This window comes from Arvicanthis niloticus, chromosome 1 (assembly GCF_011762505.2).
Source record: "Arvicanthis niloticus isolate mArvNil1 chromosome 1, mArvNil1.pat.X, whole genome shotgun sequence".
Lineage (NCBI taxonomy): Eukaryota > Metazoa > Chordata > Mammalia > Rodentia > Muridae > Arvicanthis > Arvicanthis niloticus.
In genome coordinates, this window is record NC_047658.1 from 113,783,204 (window position 1) to 113,806,549 (window position 23,346).

General features: G+C 48.7%; 2 protein-coding genes and 1 pseudogene across 2 annotated transcripts; 1 reads left to right on the forward strand and 2 right to left on the reverse strand.

The window, feature by feature from the left end:
- Positions 1-602: 602 nt before the first annotated feature.
- Positions 603-10,559, forward strand: Catsper1 (cation channel sperm associated 1). Its single transcript, XM_034519530.2, has 12 exons — positions 603-1,622; positions 2,594-2,800; positions 3,777-3,890; positions 4,055-4,208; positions 4,515-4,606; positions 4,764-4,907; positions 5,047-5,110; positions 5,268-5,340; positions 5,429-5,489; positions 6,434-6,509; positions 10,154-10,268; positions 10,405-10,559. The coding sequence occupies exons 1-12, from the start codon at positions 704-706 to the stop codon at positions 10,429-10,431; spliced, it is 2,046 nt and encodes a 681-aa protein (XP_034375421.1). The 5' UTR covers positions 603-703; the 3' UTR covers positions 10,432-10,559.
- LOC117712603 (craniofacial development protein 1 pseudogene) lies at positions 7,741-8,619 on the reverse strand (annotated as a pseudogene).
- A 3,510-nt stretch (positions 10,560-14,069) lies between the features above and the next one.
- Cst6 (cystatin E/M) lies at positions 14,070-15,593 on the reverse strand. The gene is made up of 3 exons (XM_034516882.2): positions 15,280-15,593; positions 14,604-14,729; positions 14,070-14,262 (listed from the first exon to the last, which is right to left on the reverse strand). The coding sequence occupies exons 1-3, from the start codon at positions 15,517-15,519 to the stop codon at positions 14,179-14,181; spliced, it is 450 nt and encodes a 149-aa protein (XP_034372773.1). The 5' UTR covers positions 15,520-15,593; the 3' UTR covers positions 14,070-14,178.
- Positions 15,594-23,346: the final 7,753 nt, after the last annotated feature.

The window sequence follows — 23,346 nt, forward strand, 5'->3', positions numbered from 1 at the left end:
TCCTTTTTTTGTTTGTTTGTTTTTGTTTTTCAAGACAGGGTTTCTCCTGGCTGTCCTGGAACTCACTCTGTAGACCGGGCTGGCCTTGAACTCAGAAATCTGCCTGCCTCTGCTTCCCAAGTGCTGGGATTAAAGGCGTACGCCACCACCACCCGGCTGGCCCCCCATATCCTAATAACTTTTCTCTTCCACTACATCTGCTGGGTGGTGGGCTAGAGGAGAGATTGAATCCTTATTAAAAGTAAGTTACAAAAAAAATATGCCTACAGTGTAGCCCTGGTTGACTTGGAACTCACTGTGTAGACTAAACTGGTCTTGAGCTCAGAGAGACCTACCTGCCTCTGCCTCCCTAGTGCTGGGTTCAGAGGTCTGTACTATCACACTCAGCCCAGTTTTCTTATTTTACAATAAAGAGGTGAGTGAGATATGATAATTCTTTTTTCTTCATCTTTTATTTGTTTGGGTTTTGTTTTGTTTAGACACAATAATTTTCAATTCTGAATGATAAGCCCCAAAGAAGTCTTCATTTGTGAAATGAGACCTAAGCATGCTGATGACATCATAGAGAGAATTCCAAAAGAATAGTCAACGCTTCCTGGAAGCTGGGGCTGTAGCTGGATTGAGCTTAGCGTTAGCAGATCCAGAAAAGGGACATTGGGTTCTACACTTGAGCTGTCTTCGTTCCAGGGGCTCCAAGACAGTCATGGATCAACCTTCAAGGACAGATGAGTCTTACTATGAGACACACTCACACTCGGGTAGCTTAGATCCAAGCCATCACTTCCACCCACCATCTTCCCACCCCCACCCCCACCCCACACCGAATAGGCCAAGTTACAGTGGCTTTCATCATGAGTCTCCTCAACATGGGATGTTCCAACAACCATCCCAACAGCATGCTGGGTTCCATCAACAAAATGAATCCCAGCATTTGCATGAGTTCTCAGACTTCCATGATAGTGCCTTATCCCATCATTCCCATGAGCAGCAGGACAGGGCCCGTGTTTCCACATTACCTAGTAATGTCCCTCGTGCTTATGGTGGATCTCACCCCCTTGCTGAATCTCAGCACTCTGATGGACCCCAGAGTGGATCTCATATTGAACCCCATCATCATTCCTACCAAAATGAACCCCGTAGACTCAGTGAAGCTTTGTCCCAGCCCTCTACTGGCACCCGCCATGTAAAAACCCATCACCACAATGAGAGGCCTCAACATCTTGACCCTCAGCAGAACAGACAGCAGTCTGATCATGCAGACAACATTTCCCATCACTCTGACATGCACCATCACCATGAAAAATCTCGTATCCACGCTGATTCCCACCAGGCGGGCCACAAAGCTCACCACCACCACCACCACCACGGTGAACGACACCATCATGGAGATATGCCCCACAGAGAACATGCCCACCATCGTGTCCCAAGTGCCTCCCAGCTCTCACACAAGTCCCACAGCACCGTTGCCACTTCTCCTTCTCATGTGGGATCCAAAAGCACAGCCAGTGGAGCACGGTCCTTCTTGAGAGCTCGATCTCAGGTTTCCGGTCAAGTTCATTCTAAGGACAGCTTGAAAGAATCAGTCTCTTGGAGTGATGAGGAGCATGTTCAGAAACGCAAAAGTGAGTCTTTCCTGGGGTCCCAACCCAGACTCCTACCTCCCGGCTCAGATTCATAAGGCTCTATCCCTGAACTGGCTTTTCAGCCATTGGGAAGCCCAGTCCGCACTTGAGTGTGTATTCAATCAGCCATTTGCGTCTGGAGGCTCACTCTCCCTTACTCTTTACACTATCGGCTCTGAAAGTCTTGCACTGCCTCCTCCTCTAGTCCTTGCTTCATTCACACACATGTTCATTTCCTCACCATTGAGGATCTAATCAAATGTAGATACCTGGTCTTCCTGGGTCCTGGCAGTGCAGAAAAAGCTAGGACAGTTGCTTCCCTCACAGGGTCCAAAGCTAGGGTTGGGTATAATCCAAGGCCATCTAATGACAGGAGCCTGGCATCTTGTACATCAGGAGATTTGCTTCCATGGATTCTGTGTTCATGCTTGTCCCACTAAACTGTGAAACACTTGCTGAGGACATATCCTGGGAACCAATACTAAAAGGAAAAGCCAACTTACTAGAAGGCATGGAGAGACCGCAATGGTCAGTCTCCCAGACTCTGTGCCTACTAGTTCAGCAAATACAACAAAAGTCTCATGAATGACCAGAGAAGGACTGGTGACTTACTACATGGGGACAGGAGAAGCAGTCAGGGGACAGGCTGATTTAGGAGGATCTTAAATGGAAAAAGAGAGGGTGGGATAGTAATAAGAATCAGGTTTTGTTAAGTTTCCATATGAGCATAAATAAATCTGGAGTTGTAGGATAAGGAATGCTTAGAACCTGCCAAACCAAATCCCAAACATCTTAGCCACTAGTATGGAAGCTATAAGGACAGTGACCCCAAGACCAGTATAGGACAAGCAAGATAGCACATTAGTAAGTAGACAAGTGGAGGGATGATAATGACGCCCATCTGGAAGGGTACCCGGGACCACCGAACCCGTCACTACTCGCATGAACATAACTTTCTGACTCCTTTACAGAGGCCCAGAGGACCCACAAGAAGACGCGCACTGGGAATATCTTCCAATTGCTATGGGAAAAAATAAGCCGTGTCCTTCTGAGTCTCCAGGAAATGATACTGTCATTGACCCAGTCCCTGGGCTTTGAGACCTTTATCTTCCTCGTGGTCTGCCTCAACACTGTCATCCTCGTGGCCCAGACTTTCACTGAGCTAGAGATCCGAGGTGGTAAGAGTCAGGTGGCCTTGGCCATATGCTGAACGAATGATGTGGCTCCAGCTCCTCCCATGAGCTTGATCCAGTGCCAAGAGGTCTTTACAGTTTATGTTAAGCCTGACAGTGGTGGTGCATGCCTTTAATCCCAGCACTCAGGAAGCAGAGGAACTCAGATCTCTGTGTGAGACCAACCTGGTCTACAGAGTAAGTCCTGTGGTAGGTAGCCAGGGCTACACAGAGAAACCATGTCTCAGAAAAAACAAAAACCAAAACCACAAAACAACAACAACAACACCCTTATTTTCTTCATCTTTACCCCCTGGCAACTTACTGACATTCCCAGAGGTAGAAATATTCTGAGGTCCTGCAGAAAACCCAAGAACTGCAGGCCATGCTGTTTACAATGTAGTCACCAGGTGGCAGTACATTCTGAGTCAACCCCTCCTGGTGGGACAGGCGCTGGGAGGACCTCCACCAGGAGGCCCTGGAATAGTAAAAATGGAGAGCCTGAGACACTCCCCCCACCCCCCCCCACCCCCCCCCCGGCGACTGAAGAGTCACTCGATGCACTGCATGCACCGCCACAGTTCAAGGCTGCAGTGTTAGAACGTGTTCGAAGCATTTATAAAGAACTCTGCCAAGCCTGTTTCTTGTTCCTATTTTATAAACAAGAAAACCCTCAAACTGGGTGCTTAAGCCTTTAAAAGAGCTAGGGGGCTGGGCATAGATAGGCCTTTAATTCCAGCAGAATGAAGCAAAGGCAGGCAGATCTCCATGAGTTTGAGACCAGCCTGACCTACATAGCAAGTTCCAGGCTAGCCAGAGCTACATAATGAGACGCTTGTCTCAAAAACAAAACAAAACAAAAAAAAGCTCAGCCAGGAAAAGCTTGGGTGTCTGGCCTACATGAGGTCCTAGTAAAGAAGGGAGTAGAGGGTGCCCAGGATTCTGGGAATTGTCACTGAGAAAGCCTCTGGTATCCCCACAGAATGGTACTTCATGGTCTTGGACTCCATTTTCCTCTCCATCTATGTACTAGAAGCCATCCTCAAGCTAATTGCCCTGGGCCTAGAGTATTTTTACGACCCATGGAACAATCTGGGTGAGTGGGTAAGGTTGGGATAGGATGGAGAAGGGCTCTGAACTGTTTGTGGGGAGCTAAGGACAGAAAAGGGATGGGAATGGGGTGCTGGTTTTAGAAAGCCTGTGGGTCTGACTACGGGTCTGTTGGGGCCTCCCTAAAGCTGAAGCCGCACTCTGCCGTAGACTTTTTCATCATGATCATGGCAGTGCTGGATTTCGTGCTCCTCCAGATATACTCGCTCTCATATTCATTCTACAACCACAGCCTGTTCCGGATTCTCAAAGTCTTCAAGAGCATGCGGGCCCTGAGGGCCATCCGGGTCCTTCGGAGGCTCAGGTCATTACTACCAAGGCTGCTTGCCCTCAAGGAAAAGAGAACATGGGCCTGGATTTCCAGGAAATCCATGTGACCTGTTTCTGGGATGGTGGTGGGTTGGCATTGTGGCCCCTTGTGTGTTTGGAATAAACCTCCCTGGGGTCCATGCACAGATCAATCTCTTTATTTTCCAAGGAAGGATCAGGACTTGACTAAGTCACCAATGAATTAGGGATACCTTAATTTTAGCATCCAGTCTGGTTACCAGCTACAGCTCTTTACTTCCATCCCCATTAATTCAGACTTCCTCTCCATCACTGCCCACAGCATCCTGACCAGCCTCCATGAAGTGACCGGGACTCTCAGTGAATCTTTGCCATCCATCACAGCTATCCTCACACTCATGTTTACCTGCCTCTGTATCCTGTGCAGTGGAGGTTGGGTGGCTGCTGGCCTAGGGCAGCCAGGAGTGGGGAGAAACAGGTCTAGAGGGGCTGAGTGCGACCTGGTGAGAGGTAGTACAGAGGCGGGGGATGGGGGGTATCTGGTAATGGTTTGGCCCTAAGCAGTTGCCAGTTCTCTTCTCTGTTGTGCTCCGGGCACTGTTTCAAGAGTCAGACCCCAAGCGCTTCCAGAACATCTTCACAACTCTCTTCACCCTATTCACCATGCTCACCTTGGATGACTGGTCCCTCATCTACATAGACAACAGAGCTCAAGGTGGGCAGAGGCCAGGGTTCAGAGCCTGCTTAGCCGACACTAATGGCTCAGTTACATCTACCATATGGGGGCTGTTGATGCCTGCTGGAAAGGGTGGGAGTTGGGGAACGCCTTTTGATTGACCATTTTCCTTCCCCAGGTGCCTGGTACATCATACCCATTCTCATGATTTACATCATTATCCAGTACTTCATCTTCCTCAAGTGAGGCACCTGCTTTACTGCCCAGCTACGCCATCCACTCTTTACCTAACCCACCCCAGCTCCCTCACCCTTGTCATGCCACACTGGACTCAAGAGGACAGTATGTGGCCTCTTCTCTGGTGTCCCCTTTGAGAGCGTCCCACTGTCCCCTCTGCAGCCTGGTGATTGCTGTCCTGGTAGATAACTTCCAGATGGCATTGCTCAAAGGCCTAGAGAAAGTGAAGCTGGAGGTACCACACACGTGGGGCAAGGACAGGAGGGGTGGAAGAACAACACTCCAGGGAGGAAACCCTGGTAGAACGGAGGCCTTTTTTCCAGCAAGCTGCCCGGGTCCATGAGAAGTTGCTGGACGACTCTCTGACAAATCTCAACAAAGCAGGTACTGACCAGTCCCTCCTCCTGCCCGGCTCCTTTCCCCCTGGAGTGGCCAGGCTGCTCCAGAGGTTTAGAATCTGAGATATGAGAAGACTATCAAGTTTAGAACTTTGGTCCAAAGGATTCTAGACAGCCCTCTAACAAGCCAATTAAATGTCTCGATTTTTGAAAGAACAACTTACTTGCAAAACAAATTATGGTTTATCAACTGACTTTCATGGCCTGTCTTCCAGGAGACATTTACAGCAGGAGACTGCTGTTACGAGTCAAGTAGACTCAAGCGCTTGGGAAGGGGAGGAAGAGGAGAGTCAGACGTTCTGAAGCATCCTACGAGATGTGAGACACTGTCTCAAGAGAAGGGAGTTCCAGGGGATCTGATGTTCTCTTTTGGCCTCCATGGATGAGTAGGGGCACACATATAGTGCACATACATGCATGCACACAGGATTTTTTTTTTAATCTTTGAGACAAAAAGAGAGAGGAAGAAAAAAAGATGCATATTAGAATCTGAGTTTCTAGACCCTGTTGTAAGATCAGCATGAGAGATTACTCACTTATGGTTGATAACTACCTTAAGTAAAAAAGACAAATTGGCTCCAATTAACAGAGAGTGCAAGGGAATGGCTCGGCCTAGCACTCGGATGATAATCTGGATCTGGTCGCCATTCCTGCCTTGTTGCCCTTTGGGATTTATTTATTTATTTGGTTGGTTGGTTGGTTGGTTTTGGTTTTTGACTTTTTTTTTTTTGAGACAGGGTTTCTCTGTGTAGCTGTGGCTGTCTTGGAACTTGCTCTGTAGTCCAGATTGGCCTTGAACTAAGAGATCCTCCTTCTCTGCCTCCCGAATACTAGGATCAAAGGTGTTTGCTCCCACACCCAGTCCTCACTCTTCTTGAATTCAGTGATTGGCCTGGTCAACGTCCTTCTTGGTCCCTTCTTCCCATCCAGATGCTGACGCCCAAATGACCGAGGAAGCCTTGAAGACGCAGCTTATTGAAAGAATGTTTGGCAACATGACAGAGAAGTGAGGAGATGGAAGGAAGGGGGGGTGAGGGTGGTGATGGGGGTGGGGGAGAGCATCCAGGGTAAGAGGTCTGGAGGCCCGATGGTAGGATGGGAAGCAAAAGAACATTGCCTGTCTGTCTTGTGTGGAAAGAAGTAGGTGGAGGTCTAAGGCTTGTTTCCAAGACTACAAACGGGACATGGGGACAGTGAGGAGTGGTTCCAGCTCACAGAGGACTTGTGTTGGCTGCACCACAAGGATCATACCAGTAGCAGAGCCCCCGCCCCCTCTGTCTCCCTCTCCCTCTCCCTCTCCCTCTCCCTCTCCCTCTCCCTCTCCCTCTCCCTCTCCCTCTCCCTCTCCCTCTCTCTCTCTGTGTGTTTTGTTTTGTTTTGTTTTGTTTTGTTTTGTTTTGTTTTGTTTTGAGACAGGGTTTCTCTGTGTAACCCTGGCTGTCCAGGAACTTGCTCCATAAACCAGGCTGGCCTTGAATTCTCAGATCTGCCTGCCTCTGCCTCCCAAGTGCTGGGATTAAAGGTAGGTGTCACCACTGCACAGCTTCTCTAAAGTATCCTGACCTTTGTCAGATGTAGGCTCCATGAGGTTGCCAGGGACCCAAAGAGAAATTCTACTCTGTTACTACCACTCCTGTCCATACTGCCAGACTCTTTGCTGGGCCACTGACAAGTTTCAGCCAAGTGGAAGGTTGAAAGGTACTGTGGAGAATCATGTGGGCAAGGTCTGGAGATCACACACACGGTGACATCTCAGCAATACCCATCCCTGGCCAGCCAGCTGATGATCCTCGGTGAAGACTAGGGTCCTTGGCAACAGGCTGCTGTTGGTTCTGAGTTGGTTCTCAGGCCTAGTTCTCTTGAGGTTCTCTGTGGAAGCCCAGCCCTATGCTCCCTCCCAGCAGCCAGTCTGGCTCCAGATCATTACAAGGTCACAACTGCAAACTGATATCCTCTGGACTCCACTCGCCATGACAGAATCCAACATCTGCAGCCTGGCATTCAGAGGTTTTCTGTTTTTTTTTTTTTTTTTTTTTTTTTTTAAGGGTTCTGTTTGTTTATTTAAAGACAAATTGTAAAAAGGAAAATGAATGAAACCAGGTGAGATTAAGATACATTAAACAAACTGCAATGTAGAACAAGAGACTTGCTGGAAACATGATGAAGAACACTGGAAATATCACAGACACACAGAAGAGCTCACATTGTCAATAGGATTAAGCTGCTATGAATTCTCCCCAGAATGTCAACGTTTCATTTTGCTCAGGCTGAGATTTCACTCAATTTCAAACTGCCTGTGGTCCACTCAATCCAGAAGAGCTTTCTGTTCAATGTGCCCTTCTTTCCCTTGGTTACGGATGGCCAGCTCTTCACCAATCCCTTCTTCCTCCTTGAAGCTCTCCCAGTCCAATTTGGATTTCTCAAGTGTGCTTGTTTTCTGGTTTGGGGCTCCAATTTTCCCTAAAAGGCTGCTCATACCACTTGTTCTTTTTATCCATGACCCAGCAGGGAGTGGTGTTGCAGCTGAAGTGACAAGAGCCTGCAGTTTGTCTTTCTCTGTTTGCTTGAGGAAAGACTTGGCTTCCTTGAATGCAGCATCTACTTCCTTAGTTACCCTCACTTCTTCACCAGCAAAGTCAAACCTTGGTAATCTTCACCTTTTCTGATTCTTTAGGTTTCTCTAGCTCATCTGCTTTGGCCAACGGTTTATTGAGCTAGTCTCTTCAGTCTCCTCTGCTACCTTAGTGAACTTGGGACTGCTTTTGACTTTGGTTCCACATCACTAAGGAAGCTGGCCCACAATTCATCTTCCTTCTTTTCCCTGCATTCTCTGGCCGAAGGCCTCCTTCTTGCGCCTCTTCATCTTCTTCACTGCTACCTCCAGAGTCGTCCTTGCCATCTTCCTCTAACAAGAGGCCATTTTGTTTCCTCTTCCAGGCTGGAATGCTCTGAGGCTTCCTTCTTTTCCCTTTGGTTGTCTCAGCCTGCTTTTCACCATCCACTTCATCTTCCTTTACAAATTCATTGATAACATCCTCACTGTACTCTCCACCCAACAGCACGTAGTCCTCATCCTCGTCCGAAGTAGAGAAGTCTTCAGAGTCAAATTACTCCATGCTGCTGTCACTTGGGGTCTGCTACCCATATGACTGCAGCCACTGCCCCAAAAATAGGGAAGCCCTAGGGCGAGACCATACAGGTACAGGAACCGGCAGCTAGGGCCCCCCAGAGGCAAGTGCATTCAGAGTTCTATATGATTGGGGTAGTGTTAGCTTCCCTCAGCTCACAATCATTGCTACCTATGGCATAACCTTGTTTTGCCCATATTCTTTTCTAAGATGACACATGTACTATTGCCAGGCCTCTCCCTACACTGTTGTTTTCTGGCTAGAGATTGATACCAGGCTTAGATGACCAGTATTTGAGAGAGCCAGTTTAAATTCCTACCTACTGTCACCTCCTAGGTCACCCTGTTTATCTTACATGTTCCAGGATCTGAGCCACCATTGTGGCCTCTGCCATACTTCTTTGGGGGTGTCATCCCTACTAGTCTACCCCCACTTAGAGTATCTTTCAGTATAACTTTATTTTTTTTACTCTCCATTGGGCTTAAGCTCTGATCCTAGAGCTTCTTTTCCCCTCTGGATAAAGTCCTGGCTACTTCCTTTACAAGGACCCTAGGCATTGTGTTGACACTTACAATGGGTTGTAGTATCTGGGTCCAAGTGTGATACCTCTTTCTTGTCCATCTCAATATCCTTGAAGCAACCTGCTTTTCCTATTCCCAGTGTGTCTAGAAAATGGATTGATAAGATCCAATGAGTGGACAAGTGAGTGAGAATGAACACAGGGCAATAAAGAGGGGGGTGGATGGTTGATTTAGACTGAGTGGGTGGATCTGAGGAAGAATGGGTTGGGTAGTAAGTGTGCAGTGGTTGGATGGGCAGGTGGTTGAGGGGGTCCATGGAGAGCCTTGTATAGATGAATGAGCAGGATGCAGGGGTGGGTGGCTAAGAGACCAACCATTGCTGATGCCTTTATGGCACAGACACACACAGACTTTTTGGGTATTGGCAAACAGTCAGACACATCAGGTATAATGGTGTATGCTGGTAACTTCAGTTCCTTGAAAGGCGGAGGCAGAAGAATCACAAGTTCAAAGCCGGTCTGGGCAGCTCAGTGGGTGCTAGAAGAGATGGCTAAGTTTAAAGCAGTCTCTATTCAAGCATGAGAATCTGTGTTTGGCTCCCAAAACACATGTACAAGACTAGGTGTCACCATGCACTCCTGGACCTATAATCCCAGTACTGAGGAGGATGTAAAGTCAGGAGAATCCCTGTGGCTTGCTAACCAGCCAGTCTAGCCAATCAGTGAGCTCCAGGTTCAATAGTAGACACCATCTTAAAAGGTAAAGTAGGGAACAATAGAGGAAGACACCCAGTGTTGACTTCTGGCCTTCACAGGCACACACTCATGTGTACCCACAGGCACATGTGTACACAAACATATACACATTTACAAAATAACAAATAAGTTTAAAAAAAAAGTAATATCTAGAGAAGGAGACATACTGGAGATAGACCTCTAGGTCATGGCAAGCAGCCATGTTCGGTCCCTAGGAGCCCAGTCCTTGCCTCTGCCCAACTCCAGGCAGCGGGCGCTCCACTTCCAGTTCCTGCAGTTGGTGGCAGCAGTGGAACAGCATCAACAGAAGTTTCGTTCCCAAGCAACTGTCATCGATGAGCTCGTGGACACTGCATTTGAGGTGAACCAGGAAGGAGAGGCTTGGGGTGGGGGTAGAAGCTCTTACTCAAGGGGGGTTCTGAGTAACAGTGGCATGCATGGTGTTGGCAAAGGCTGGCCCTGGTTCATTCACACACACACCCTATCTGACCCTACAGGCTGGAGATGACGATTACGGAAAGTGACCATGAAGAATACTGACTTGAGTTTCTGGCAAGCTACCTACCAGCGTGGGTTGGAACAAGGCCCTAATGCTGCTGGTATTATCCAGAACCATGTTGGACTGAGGTCCCAATAGAGTTTTTAAAACCCCAAGGGGCTCTGTGTTCTCACTGGCTAGCCTGGAGCAAAGGCCAAGGGGGTAGAACAGTGTACCACAGGCATAAGCTGAGAGTTGCATGTGTAAGAAGCTCTTCTTGGATCTCCTCTGGCTTTACCAAGTCCCAGCCTCTCAGTCCAGTCCAACACTGTATTAGCAGTGATCAGAAGAGTGGTACAGAAAAAGGAGCCTGGGGAGAGGACAGAAGACCAAATGTAGAGTCCTTAGATGAGGAGAGCCTATCTGGCCTGGGCTTGGGAGAAAAAAGAACAGACTGAAACATCCCAGAATTTTCAGGATTGCATCAGAGGCCAGGCATGGGGCCCAGCACCCAGGAACTGAGGCTTACCAGGAACCCCAACATTTAACATAAGGATAGCAACTTAGTGGGAATACTAAGAATACATATGAATACATATGGTGGCACAAGCCTTTAATCCCAGCACTGGGGAAGCAGAGGCAAGTGGAACTCTGTAAGTTCCAGGACAGCCTGGTGTACAGAGTGAGTTCCAGGACAGCCAAAGCTACACAAAGAAACCCTGTCTTGGAAAAACACAAAACAAAAAAACAAACAAAACCCTCAAAAACCCCAAAAGGCCAGGTATGTTGGCACATACCTTTAACCCAAGCGTTTGGGAGGCAGAAGCAAGTGAATCTCTGAGTTTGAGGAAAGCCTGGTCTACAAAATGAGTTTCAGGACAGCCAGGGCTACACAGAGAGACCCTGTCTTGAAAAACCAAAACTAAATGAAAATTTTAAAAGAACCCAGAGGTTTAAAGAGATCGAGAAGAGCCATGTAGATGGCGTGGATCTTAGAGGGCAAGGTCATTTACTCTTCAGGAGGACTCAAGTCCAGGCCCCAGCACCCACATCACAGTGCTCACAAGCACCTCTACCTCAGTTCCAAAGGATCGGACAGTTTCTTCTGGTCTCCGTGGGCACTGCACTCACACATACAATCCACACACAGACATCCACACAAATAAAAAGAAATCTTTAAGAAAAAACCCTATAAGTTAAGGATCATTGACATCACTGAAGTAAATCCACAAAACCGTAGTGGAGGCCTAAAGAAGGACTCTTATCTTTCTAATAGATGGGGACAGGGCCATGTGACAAGGACCAGTTGCTGTTGGGATAGGGCCAAAGAAAATGGCTGCTTCTGCCCAGCCTGTTTAGGGCTCAGATGAGTCTCACATGTCCTGCCAGAGCCCGTGTGCACAGCAGGACTGCCGGTGGAAGGTGAAACTCAGTTCTGGCCCAGGGACTCCCCATCAAGGATCGGCCATCTTCCATCATTTATAACCATATTACTTTTAGTAGAAGCCAATCTAGAGGGTCGTGGAGGCTGGAGGGACCCCAGAGTGGGGGGCTGGAGGATAGTGGTTTGACCAATGCCCACACTCACCACTGGTCTGGTCCAGGCAGCAGTTCTTTCTCTGGAAACTTAAGACAGCATCACTTGGTGGAGGCTTCTCCCTAACCTTGCTTAGTCATGCCCAGGCTCAGGAATACATCAAGCAGAGGAAATGCCATCTGGAATTTGGGCACCCATTTCAGAGGTGGAAAAGCCACGATGTCTTGACTCTTGCCTCTCCCTGGGCCTCACACATTCATTCGACAAGTATTTCCTGTCACCTGCCCTGCACTGTTTTCATGCTTGATATCTTCTCCTTGACAGAACTTGGAAACCTTCCAAGCAGTGACGGCATAGCACAGACTGCGCTGTCACGATATCTGGTTTTAGCAGAAGCAGGGCTGCAAGTTGTCCCCTCTTTCAATATCAAATCCAGCCCCTCAGTGTGTCAGGCTTTTCAGATGGCACTTGGCCTTCATTCCCACCATGATGTGACCTTTGAAGGCAGTAGACGGGACCCCAGCTTCTCTGATGTTCATGAGGTCACAGAATTGGGGCGGAGGGTCAGACAGGAGCAAGTTAGGTGTAAGACCTTTCTTAGGAAGGAGGTGTAAGGTAGTGAAGAGCAGTGGTCTGGTTATTAATTGATGACTATGGCCTGTCCCAGGGTAGATGCATGTTAGTGTATCTGAGCAAGATGTCTGGACATGATATAAGTGCTGGCTTGGGGGAGAGGTGCTGTATATTCATCTCTAAGTTACTCCTGCTTCTCCAGTGTGTACACAGTCTGCCTGGCGTCTCTGTGTATGGGTTTCTAGGCTGTGTTGCTAGCATCTTCAGGACATGTTTACAAGCACCTGAGTGGGTCCTGGGACTGCCTCCCCTCACTCTGTTTGACCATGTGTATAACAAGAATTACTACAAAGAAATGTACAAAGAATCTAACACCTGTTTCCTTTAGTCTAACATGGCATTAGACTGGTCCCTGTCTCTCCCATGACAGTGACCCCTCCAGGATAGCAGCTTTTGTTCCCTCTGAATATTCATGGCTCAGGTTTCTTTACAAATCTTGCCCAGAGAAAAATTGAGAAAATACCTCTGAGAAGGATGTGAGAGGCATGCACTGGCTTCAAGACCTCTGGCCTATAGGAACTCAGCAGAGAAAGTCACCTCCAGCTACTGTTATGCACAAGAATATTTGTGAGCTGGGAACCCAGTGCCATGGGGCCCATGGAGCTGAGCAGCCATCTTACACAACTGGTCACTACTGTGAGTTCAGCAGGATATGGGCTTCCCTTCAAGAGCTGAGAGATGAGAGGAACTGGACTGGATTGGAGACTGTTTGTAGGCCCCTCATGTAGCCAAAGTCATATCCCATAAGGCCTTGTGTCAGGACCTTAGAGGGCTATAGTCTGGGAACTTGACATTCCCCCAATATGTATGTGGTCAAATGTTCCAAACATGCTGGGCTGTGGTGGCGCACGCCTTTAATCCCACTACTCAGAAGGCAGAGGCAGGTGGATCTCTCAGTTCGAGGCTAGCCTGGTCTACAGAGTGAGTTCTAAGACAGCTAGAGTTACACAGAGAAACTCTGTCTCAGAAAAAAACTTCCAGATACTGAGACATGAAGTGCTTTGTTTGCTGTCACAGAATGTACCTTGCTAAAGGGAAACAAGGTATCACAAGTGCCCTGTAACCTTGCTGTCTGATGCTCTTTACTGCTTCACCATCTGAGGACACTAACAAGAGCTGTGCCACTCTTAAACTCACTGGCCTGAGTCGTCAGCCTTTGCAGCCCTCCTGACCCCAGTTTTTGACATCCTCCTCCTCAGAGTCCCAGCATGAACCCTGGAAAAGATGCTGGTCTGGTTCACACAGATATCCCTACTGTAGCTAGTCTCGGGCATCCGTCTTCTATGTCTGTCTCCTCCTCCCTTACCTCTGAGACCACTGAAAATATCTGGAAGAGGGGCTTCCATCTGAGGGCCATACCCTCAGTACTGCCTCAGAGGGATCAGCGGGGGTGGGGGGGGTGGGGGTGTGTGCTCCTTTAGGGGATAAAGTACCCTGTCAGCTGAGGGGTTCTGAGAGTCACTGGGAGCCGAGTGAGGGTCAGTCAGAGTGGTGAAACACACAGGAAAAACAAGTGCAAGAAGCAAAGCTGGAGATTTATTGCAGCAGACACAGCTCATGGCCCTGAGGTGCCTCCACCATGCTTGTTCCCATGGGATCCTGACGCTGTCACCCTGGGGCCGGTCACACCTGCACGCAGTCATGCTTTAGAAGCTGAGTGGTGTTCTTCCAGGGGACTTCAAGGAGCTCAAAGTTACAACGCAGCTTCTGAGGGGGGAGCGGAGGACAAGGAGGGTGAGCTTGGCACCAGGCTTCTTCTAGCTGTCAGCCCCCTGACTGCCTGCCACATCTCTCTGGAGCCACGGACAAGTAGTGGTCCCCAAACACGGAATCAGAAGGTAGGAGGTGATCCCAGGCTTATCAGGCAACTCCCACCCCAAGAGGAATCCCCAGTTTCTCTTTCCTGCACCCCACCCTGGCCTGAGTCACACAAAAGCCAAACAGAACAGGTGGAGCCAGGCTTTTGCCTGACCAGATAGACTAGTCAGGATGGACAAGCTAAGGGCCTCAGACTCTGCACAGGGCTGGGATGGGGTCAGTGCTGTTACCTCCTGCTGTCCCCCTGCAGCCAGGGGGCAGGTGGTGAGGTCCATGTGGTCTCCAGAGACTCTGGTCTTTCTGCACTCTGTGCTCTCCATGTCCATAGTCAGGTAGTACTTGATGCCAGCCACCAGCTGGGAACAAAACAGGTCAGGTGAGAGATGCCTGGGAGTCCAGCCTGTGTGTCTCTTTCTCTCTCCTCTACAAGTCTCCCACTCCAGGGTGCAAAGGCCTACATATTCAGATCTGGAGTGGAGGTGGGGAGCTTCTATGTGTGACCCAAGGGTGGAGCAGAGCCCTCGCCGGGCAGGGGGCTGGAGAGCTTCTGTGTTAACACCTGTGTGCAGCTAGGAAGCAGTGGAGAGTGGCATGTGATACCTACACTGGGCCCTCCCACTCTGTCTGGCTGAGTTAGAGAACTGAGGTTAGTTGCGGGAAGGAGGCTGGATCCTGCATTTCTTTGATATTTAGATAACGTTGGTTACCAGAGATTTTTGCTCTTTATCTGTTTAGTTTTGAAGTATTTCGTAGAATGGTCCGGGCCTTATGGTTGGTTTTAGTGCCCCCTTGTTTAGTGCTCTCTGCTTGTCCCCCATCCCCTGTTCCCTGTCCCTCTTCCTCTCCAAATTGTCCCTTTCCCTCTCCACAGCTACTCTGTCTCACAATCTGTCCCAGCCACCGCACCTGATATTTTGCATCGATGACTTTGGTGTCTCGGAAGTAGTAGAGGCTGTCACTGCCCATATTGTAGCTGGCCACTGCTGCCTGTGCGGCCTTCTGCACCCGCGGGTCGTTGAGTGACAGGTTCTGGCGTTCTCCTGTCCTGCGGCTCCGCAGCTCGGCGCGGGCGTCCGGGGACAGGGTCAGGAGGCAGAATGCGAGCAGGCCAAGGCCCATCGCCAGTGGGAAGTGAGGACGCTCCATAGCCGCCAATTCAGTGGATTCAGTGTCAGAGCTCCATCCTGCACGGCTTTTACAGCCTTCACTGCCCCTCCCGGCCCCGCCCACCGCCTGCTTGTTCCCTTAGCAAGCCTGGACCCGCTTGCAGGTGCCTGGAGGCGGCTGTACCTCCCCCACCTTCACACTGCAATAACCAGCGGAGGCACACAGATCCCAGGACCTCTACGTGTAGGGATGCTTGGCCTATCATTCCTATCATCCAGGAGGGAGAGAACAATTCATTCCAGGGCCCTGACGTTTGAATTGCCAAAAGCAACTACGGTTAAGTTCTTACTGTCGCCATCATTTTCTTATCCTGTGATTTTTAGAGAAATTACAACCCCTGGCCTCCATTTCTTCTTCTGAAAAATAGATGTTATAAGGATTCGATGAACTGGCACAGATACAGAGCCTAGGAGAGGCCAGGCGCCACGCAAACGGTGGGTAGGAGGTAGGAGTCCTTCCTACTCAAGCCAGCACTACTGTCTGTCACAGGCATGGTGGGTGAGACGGGTTGGCTGACCCTTCCACTTTGCAGAGGTGGGGACAGCACAGAAGGGAGAAGTAATTTGCTCAGTAATATCAACTGGTCCCTCGTAAGTACACTGAAGAGCCTAAGTCCTGTGTGTGTGTGTGTGTGTGTGTGTGTGTGAGAGAGAGAGAGAGAGAGAGAGAGAGAGAGAGAGAGAGAGAGAGAGAGAGAGAACAAGGTCTTAAGTGTCCCAGGCTGACCTTGAATTTTGTACCTCAGGATGGCTTTGAACTTTGATCTCCCTGCTTCTACCTTCCAAGTGCTGGCATTACCATCACATTCTGTTCGGTGTTGAGAACTGAATCCCGTGCTTCATGCATGTTAGACAAGCCCTAATATCCCCAGCCTCACTTCATTTTGCTGGGCTTGAACCTGGGGTCTTGTGCATGCTGGGCAAACAGGCAACATACAGCCCTCTTTTTACTCTTTATTTTTACTTGTTTATTTTGGTTTTTTGAGACAAGGTTTCTGTGTGTAGCCCTGGCTGTCCTGGAACTCACTCTATAGACCAGACTGGCCTTGAACTCAGAAATTCCCCTGCCTCTGCCTCCCAAGTGCTGAGACTAAAGGCATGCGCCACCACTGCCTTTAATTTACTCTTTTTTTTTTTTTTTTAAGATAGAGACTTGTTCAGTCACCTAGGCTGACCTTGAAGACCTTGCTCTGTAGACAGGAAGGCCTTGAGTCTGTGACTTTCCAGCTTGAGACTTCCTGGTAGGGATTACAAGACTATGCTACCAGGCCCAGCTCAAATCTATGTTCTTAGCTCAGGCTGAATTTGAAGAGAAAGACTTGCCCCCAAAGGAAGGCCTGTCACACCAGATGCCATCTTAGTAACTGGGAGGTGTTGGATAGTCACTTGGGGCTTCGGTGTCCTACAGGAAAAGGGGTGACAATTCTTTTTTTTCTAAAGCCATTCTTCTGACATTGATGGTTCCAGGCTGTTAACCCTAAAGACACTGGACATACAATGGGGTACAAGCAGATTAGGAAACCCTATGGTGGCTGCATGTGGACTGGTCTCAGCAATGCTTCCTTCCCCACACATGTTCTTGTGTTTTCTAACCAGTTCAATACCTCCTTTCCCTCTTTTCTCTCTCTTTTTAAATTTTATTTATTTATTTATTTATTTAGTATTTTTATTTTTGAAGAGAAATGCTCATGCCTCAGCACGAGAGAGGTTTGTGTGCATGCCATAGCATGTCACAATTCAGACATCGGTTTTCCAGAACTGGTTCTCTCTTTCCACCATGGGAGTTTTGAAGTTTGAACCCAGGTCTTCAGCCTTGGCATCATCTTTACCCACTGAAGGCCATCTTCCTGGCCCTCTCTGAGAGTCGTAAATGGGACTTGACAGAAAAGGCTCCTTACAGCACATAGCAAACAATTAGAACGTGAGAAGTAGTTGCTCCAGTGGCGTGAGTATCACAGGTAGGCACCAAGGACACTCTTTGTCACATTCCAGACCTTTGAGAATGCCAGGGTCATGAGGCAGTGATTCTCAACCCCGAGTGTGGTCAGCACCCCATCCAGCTACAAGCTTGCTCCACCAACAACCCAGGTTTGAAAGACAAACTGCCAGGGCCAGAGGATCCTGCCTGTGATCCCAGCACTCGGCAGCAGAGGCAGACAGATCTCTGAGTTCTGTACCCTGGTCTACATAGTGAGTTCCAGGCCAAGGCTACATAGTGAGACTTTGTCATTCCTCAATCCCCCCCCCCTAAAAAAAGACAAAGGACTACCACCTCAGGACCACAAGTCTGCTGCAGGCCCACAGATACCAATTTAGAAGATAAGTACACCAGTTTTGATCTGTAAGTCTTAACCAGGCAAGGGCCCTGAACTGGGAACCCTGGGAAGAGAGTAGAGTAAGAAACAAGACAGCTCACAAGGGATTCATGGGTGAAGCAGCACCAAAGGTCCAGGAAGCCTCCCCAGTTCCGAGCTCACCCAGGTCTGCTCACCTGTCGTGGGATTGAGTCACAGACACATGTACCTCCTATAGGCCCCTCAAAAGCTACTCAGTTGGAGGGGCTGGGGAGACGGCTTGGTTGGTAAAGTGGCTGCCACACAAGCATATAGATATGAATTCAGATCCCCAGAACCTGCAAAGAAAACAGGCTGATTCTTGGAATTCTGGCCAGCCAGGCTAGCTGAACTGATGAGCTCCTGATTCTGTGACCCTGTCTCAGAAAATAAGGTGGGAAGCAACTGGAACAGACATTTACTGGGTTCTGGCTTCTACACACACAAGTCACTGACCCTAAAAGTAGATGAGTTCCTGGGTTACTAACCCCTGCCCTCTTGTCCACTGCCAGTGAAGCCAATGAGTCTCTGACACGAAAGCTAGCAATTTCCAAGGACTTTTCAGCACACTGACCCCTTCTCACAAGTATTAAGGTAGGTGGGCTCTCTTACAAATGCATCATTCAGAGAGTTAATCTGAAGCCATTTGGCTAAACTGGAGTTTTGGAGAGAAAGAACCTAGAACAGTAATGGACAACTCCAGGCTCTTGCTATATGTACATCTGGCTTTACCTCAGGGCCTGACATATTTTACTCTCATGGTGACTCTTCAGAACAGTGACCATTATCTCTTCCTACTAAGAAATGAGACCAAAGGGAAAGACCAAAGGTCAGTAGTAGGACCTGGGGTAGCTCTCACATGCCAGCAATACCCCAGGGTATTAGCCCCAGGCTGTTCCACAGGGATATAAGATCCACTTCATGGAGAAGTGCCCTTTACAGGTGTGCTGCCCCACCCTGCAAAGGTCTTGGGTCAAGGATAAGCTAAAAATTGCCCATCCCCACTGGCCACAGGACAGTCTCCAATTGCACTGTAGCCCAGAGGCTGCTCCCCACAACCTAGGTTGTCCACAACAGTCTTCTCTGGCTACAAGCCCAGTGGATCTTGAATTCTCTTGCCTGAGTCTTCATGTAGGTGGAGGACATTCCATCCTTCAGGCTCTGCTTCTTCTCACTGTCATACCATATCCTGGAAAGAAAATTTTATAGCAAGGGCACCTGTGGCCCAACAGTGACTAAAGGACACCTGCAATCCACCAGTGACTCCATGAAGGAGTTCCCCTAAATGCCACAGCCTTCCCTTATGCAGCTGGGTGAGGTTTCTCATCTATGCCCTGTGGAATGGAGATGAGGCTGGGGCAGCGGAGCAAATTCCTTCCCATCTCTTTGAGTAAAGACAATTTTGTTGAACACAAAGTCTATGTGGCACTTCATCCAGATCTACCAGTGACACTCAGAGAGCCCAGATCTTTATATGGAGGGGACATCTAGATCATGAAGGACGGCTGTCAGCTCCCACAGCATGCCTTCAATACCACAGGGTAAGGAAGTGCCCTGGGCTATGCTCATCCAAGTGGCCCCAGTTTCTTCCTTCCCAGGGATGGAAGAAGAGAGCCCCAGTAGCCCTTAGATTAGTGAGCTAGTTCATCACAAGCACGAGACCACATCTGAGCACTAAAGACAAGAGGGGCTGAGGGGTCAAGCTCTGGCTGGGAGCAAGGATGAGAGACAGGCTCACCCATGTTCTTAGCCCAGTGGGTAGGTAGGCCCAGCCTGCTGAACACTGTATACAGATGCTAGGAAAAGCCACTTCTATCCACTGGGTTTGCTTTCCGCATCAGCACACCAGCCTAGGTCTCTTTGGTAGGCTAACTGAGTTGGATCTGGACCTATGAAAGGCCACTTGATTATACTATACACTCTGAAGGCCCTTTGTCCCCTGCTGCCCTGCTCCAGGACTGATCCAGGAACTTATGTGGGTTGCAATATGGGGCCTTGATAAAGGCTTCATGGCCTGCCAACTTGTCTCAGGAACAGCCCACAGCTTAAGGGAAGGATGAAGCAGATTTCAGACCCTTCAGAAACAAAGCCTGTGGGAAAGCCAAGGAGACAAATGGTAAGTAAACAGTGTAGAGAACCTGTATGTCATACACAGTCACACCTAGGGCCAGCGCCAAAACCAGGTGGGCAAAGACAGATAACCAAAATAAACTGGAGTCAGAGAAGAGTTCCATGGAGGTCTCCATGTCCTTGCTTGGCTTTGGCTACAGTCTGGCAGAATTAAGGCTGAAGTATGGGCAGGCTATGGTTTATCCAAGCCCCTGCCTAAGCACACTGGGCCTGTGTGACAGTGCCATGTATGTGGGTGAGGCTGAGCATGCCTGTGAGGCATGAGAGAAAGATAGGGAACATTCCAGACATGTAAAGGAAAAGGACTTCCTCATGGTAGAATCTGGTTGAAGTCTTTCACCAGTGGAGAATCAGGGATTCTAACACACTTAGCATCTTGTTAGGGCCTGTCTCCCTTCCCAGCCATAAACTTACAATTTTCTAGGACTCTCAGCAGAAATCTCTTAACCCCAGAAAAATCAACTGTCCCTTAGGAAGACCATATCCCTGCTAGAGAGACAGCTCAGAGATTAAGGGAATTTGCTTCTCTTTCAAGGACCAGGATTTGGCTCTTAGCATCAACATGACAGATCCCAACTCCAGCTCTAGAACACAGAACACTCCTGGCCTATTCTGGAACTGCACATGTGTGGTCACAGATCAACATCCATGCAGGCAAGCACTCATACACATAAAGTAAAAATAGCTGGGTATGGTTGCATATGCCTTTAATTTCAGCACTGTGGAGGCAGAGGCACATGGATATATCTTTGAGTTGGAGGCCAGCCTGGTCTACATAGTGAGTTCTAGGACAGCCAGGGCTACATAAGGAGACCCTGTCTCAAAATAAAACAAAACAAAACACAAAACATAACAACAAAAACATGTGTGTTTAGAAATGCCCATTTTGTTTCTAGATTTTAAAAGAAGCCCATACTTGCCTTTCTTCTGTGGCAACTATTTTTAGGTAGCTCACCAAAATGACAAATACAGTGGAAATAGAAGGACACCGACTGCATTCCTCTAGGCCTCTTAGGAAGCATGGTGTCGTTCCCTTGGCCACATACATGAGAATCCACAAGAAGGGTGATATTGTAAACATTAAGATAATGGCACTGTTCAAGAAGTACCCCATAAGGAGGAGTCTGCATCACTCAGCTGTGAGTCTAACAAGCATGGTGAGACTCTTGCCAAGATAATGAGTGCAGGGACTGCAGGCAGCGAGCTTCCTGAAGCTGATGAAGAAAAACAGTCAGAAGTCAGAAAGGGAGCCAGAGAGGCACAGTTTGTGTGGACCAACCGAGGGGGCCCAAGGTGCTGGAGCTCATTCCCCTCCCTATGGATTCATGGCTTAACATACAAACAAAGCCAAACAAAACAACACAGTGCCATCATTCTTTTTTAGTATTTTATTTATTTATTTTGTGGTTGCTCACACCTTTAATCCCAGAACTCGGGAGGCAGAGGCAGGTGGATCTCTGTGAGTGTGAGGCCAGCCTGGTCTACAAGGTGAGTTCAGGATGGCCAGGGCTGCACACAGAAACTGTGTCTTGAAAACACCAAAACAAGAATAATAATATAATAAGTGTTTTAATAAACTGTGGAGCTGAGAAGCTGGTACCTGTGCTATTCTTCCCTAAGTGCTTTTCTGTCTTTAATAAAACCAAAATCTACTTCATACTGGTTCGTTCTGAATTTTCCTCCCTGCATGGAAACCAAAGGTACAGTGTTTATCTGAGTTGATGTTCTAAAAGATTTGGGTAACTCCTCAAGCTGTCTCTGTCCCAGCCTCTACTGATGCCTGAACTGTGAAAAAAAAAATGCCAGCCATGTATTACAAACCACAAGGCCAGAGATGCTCTCACCACTAGTTGGGCCTGCAGACAGAAAGAAACCTCCCAGAAGAAGCTGCAGCCAGAGCTAAGTCCTGTTTACGTCTGCCTTCCAGGAGGAGATGCACACACTGCCCTGCTTCACCGAATCCTTGTCCCTGGTCATGACAGTACACAGTGGTCCCATGACGGTCCAGCCCTGCTTCTCCACAGTTTCCCTTTTACACTTCTATTATTCCAAGATAATGACATAGACCTTATGTTCCTCTTGGCAAGGAATGACAGATTCAACACATATTTCTAGCCTTCAGGTCAAGAAATGGAAATGCCAAACCAGGTGTTATAACACATGCCTGGAATCTCAGCACTCTGGAGGCAGAGGCGGGAGGATAAGAAGTTCAAGGTCATACTCAGCTACAAAGCAAATGTGAGGCTAGCCTGGCCTCCTGAGTCCTCTGAGTCAAAAGAAAAAGAGGAAAGAAGAGAAGGAAGAGATGAAGGGAGGGGAGGGGAGGGGAGGGGAGGGGAGGGGAGGGGAGGGGAGGGGAGGGGAGGGGAGGGGAGGGGAGGGGAGGGGAGGGGAGGGGAGGGGAGGGGAGGGGAGGGGAGGGGGGAGGGGAGGGGGGGGAGGGGAGGGGAGGGGAGGGGGGAGGGGGGGGGGGGGAGGGGAGGGGGGGGGAGGGGCGGGGACGAAAAAAGAGTGCTGGACATGGTGGCTCACACCTTTAATCCCAGCACTCAGGAGGCAGAGGTAGGCAGAGTTTGAGGCTAGCCTGGTCTACATAGCAAGTTCCAGTCCAGCTAGGGTATAGTGAGACCCTTCTGAAAGAACAAACAAGTAAACCAAAAAACAAACCAAAACAAACAAAAAAAAGGAAAGAAACAGAAATACCAAAGCTGAATGTGGTTGTTCATGTCTGTAATCCTAATATTTAGAAGGCGACGGCAAGAGAAGCAAGCCTGGGGATGGTGGCCTGGGCTTATGAAACTCGGCTTCATAAAACAAACGGAGGTGGCTGGGTAGATGTAGCTGCTAAGGTGTCTGCTGCTCAAGCAGGTGAACTTGAGGTCAAATTTCTAGCATTTGTGTAAAAAGCCAGCTGTCATGACACCTGTGTGTAATCTTGCTGGGGAGGTAGGCAAGAGGGTCTCTGGGGCTTGCTGGCCAGTCTAATGGAACCAGTGAGCTCCAGTTTCAGTGAGAGACCCTGTCTCAAAACTAAAGTAGAGGGGTGGTTGAGGAGGACACCTGACACATGGCACTGATCTCTGGCCTCTCCACAAATGTTCACACACACTAATATATAAACACACACATTCTCTCTCTCTCTCTCTCTCTCTCTCTCTCTCTCTCTCTCTCTCTCTCTCTTTTCTCACACACACACACACACACACACACACACACACACACAGAAATGGAAATGCCAATCCCTTTGATGTTTTCCTACCTTCCTTTCTACCTCCAAAGATAACCAATATGGACTTTTTTCTTTCTTTTTGTTTATTTACTTTTATTTCACATGCAATGTATCA

Coding starts and splice junctions, on each gene's coding strand:
- Catsper1 (XM_034519530.2), top strand. CDS start 704: ATGGATCAACCTTCAAGGACAGATGAGTCTTACTATGAGACACACTCA. Junction 5,490..6,433: donor GACAAATCTCAACAAAGCAG/GTACTGACCAGT, acceptor CTTCCCATCCAG/ATGCTGACGCCCAAATGACC. Junction 6,510..10,153: donor TTTGGCAACATGACAGAGAA/GTGAGGAGATGG, acceptor GCCCAACTCCAG/GCAGCGGGCGCTCCACTTCC.
- Cst6 (XM_034516882.2), bottom strand. CDS start 15,519: ATGGAGCGTCCTCACTTCCCACTGGCGATGGGCCTTGGCCTGCTCGCA. Junction 14,730..15,279: donor TCATCGATGCAAAATATCAG/GTGCGGTGGCTG, acceptor TTTTGTTCCCAG/CTGGTGGCTGGCATCAAGTA. Junction 14,263..14,603: donor CTGCAGGGGGACAGCAGGAG/GTAACAGCACTG, acceptor CTCCCCCCTCAG/AAGCTGCGTTGTAACTTTGA.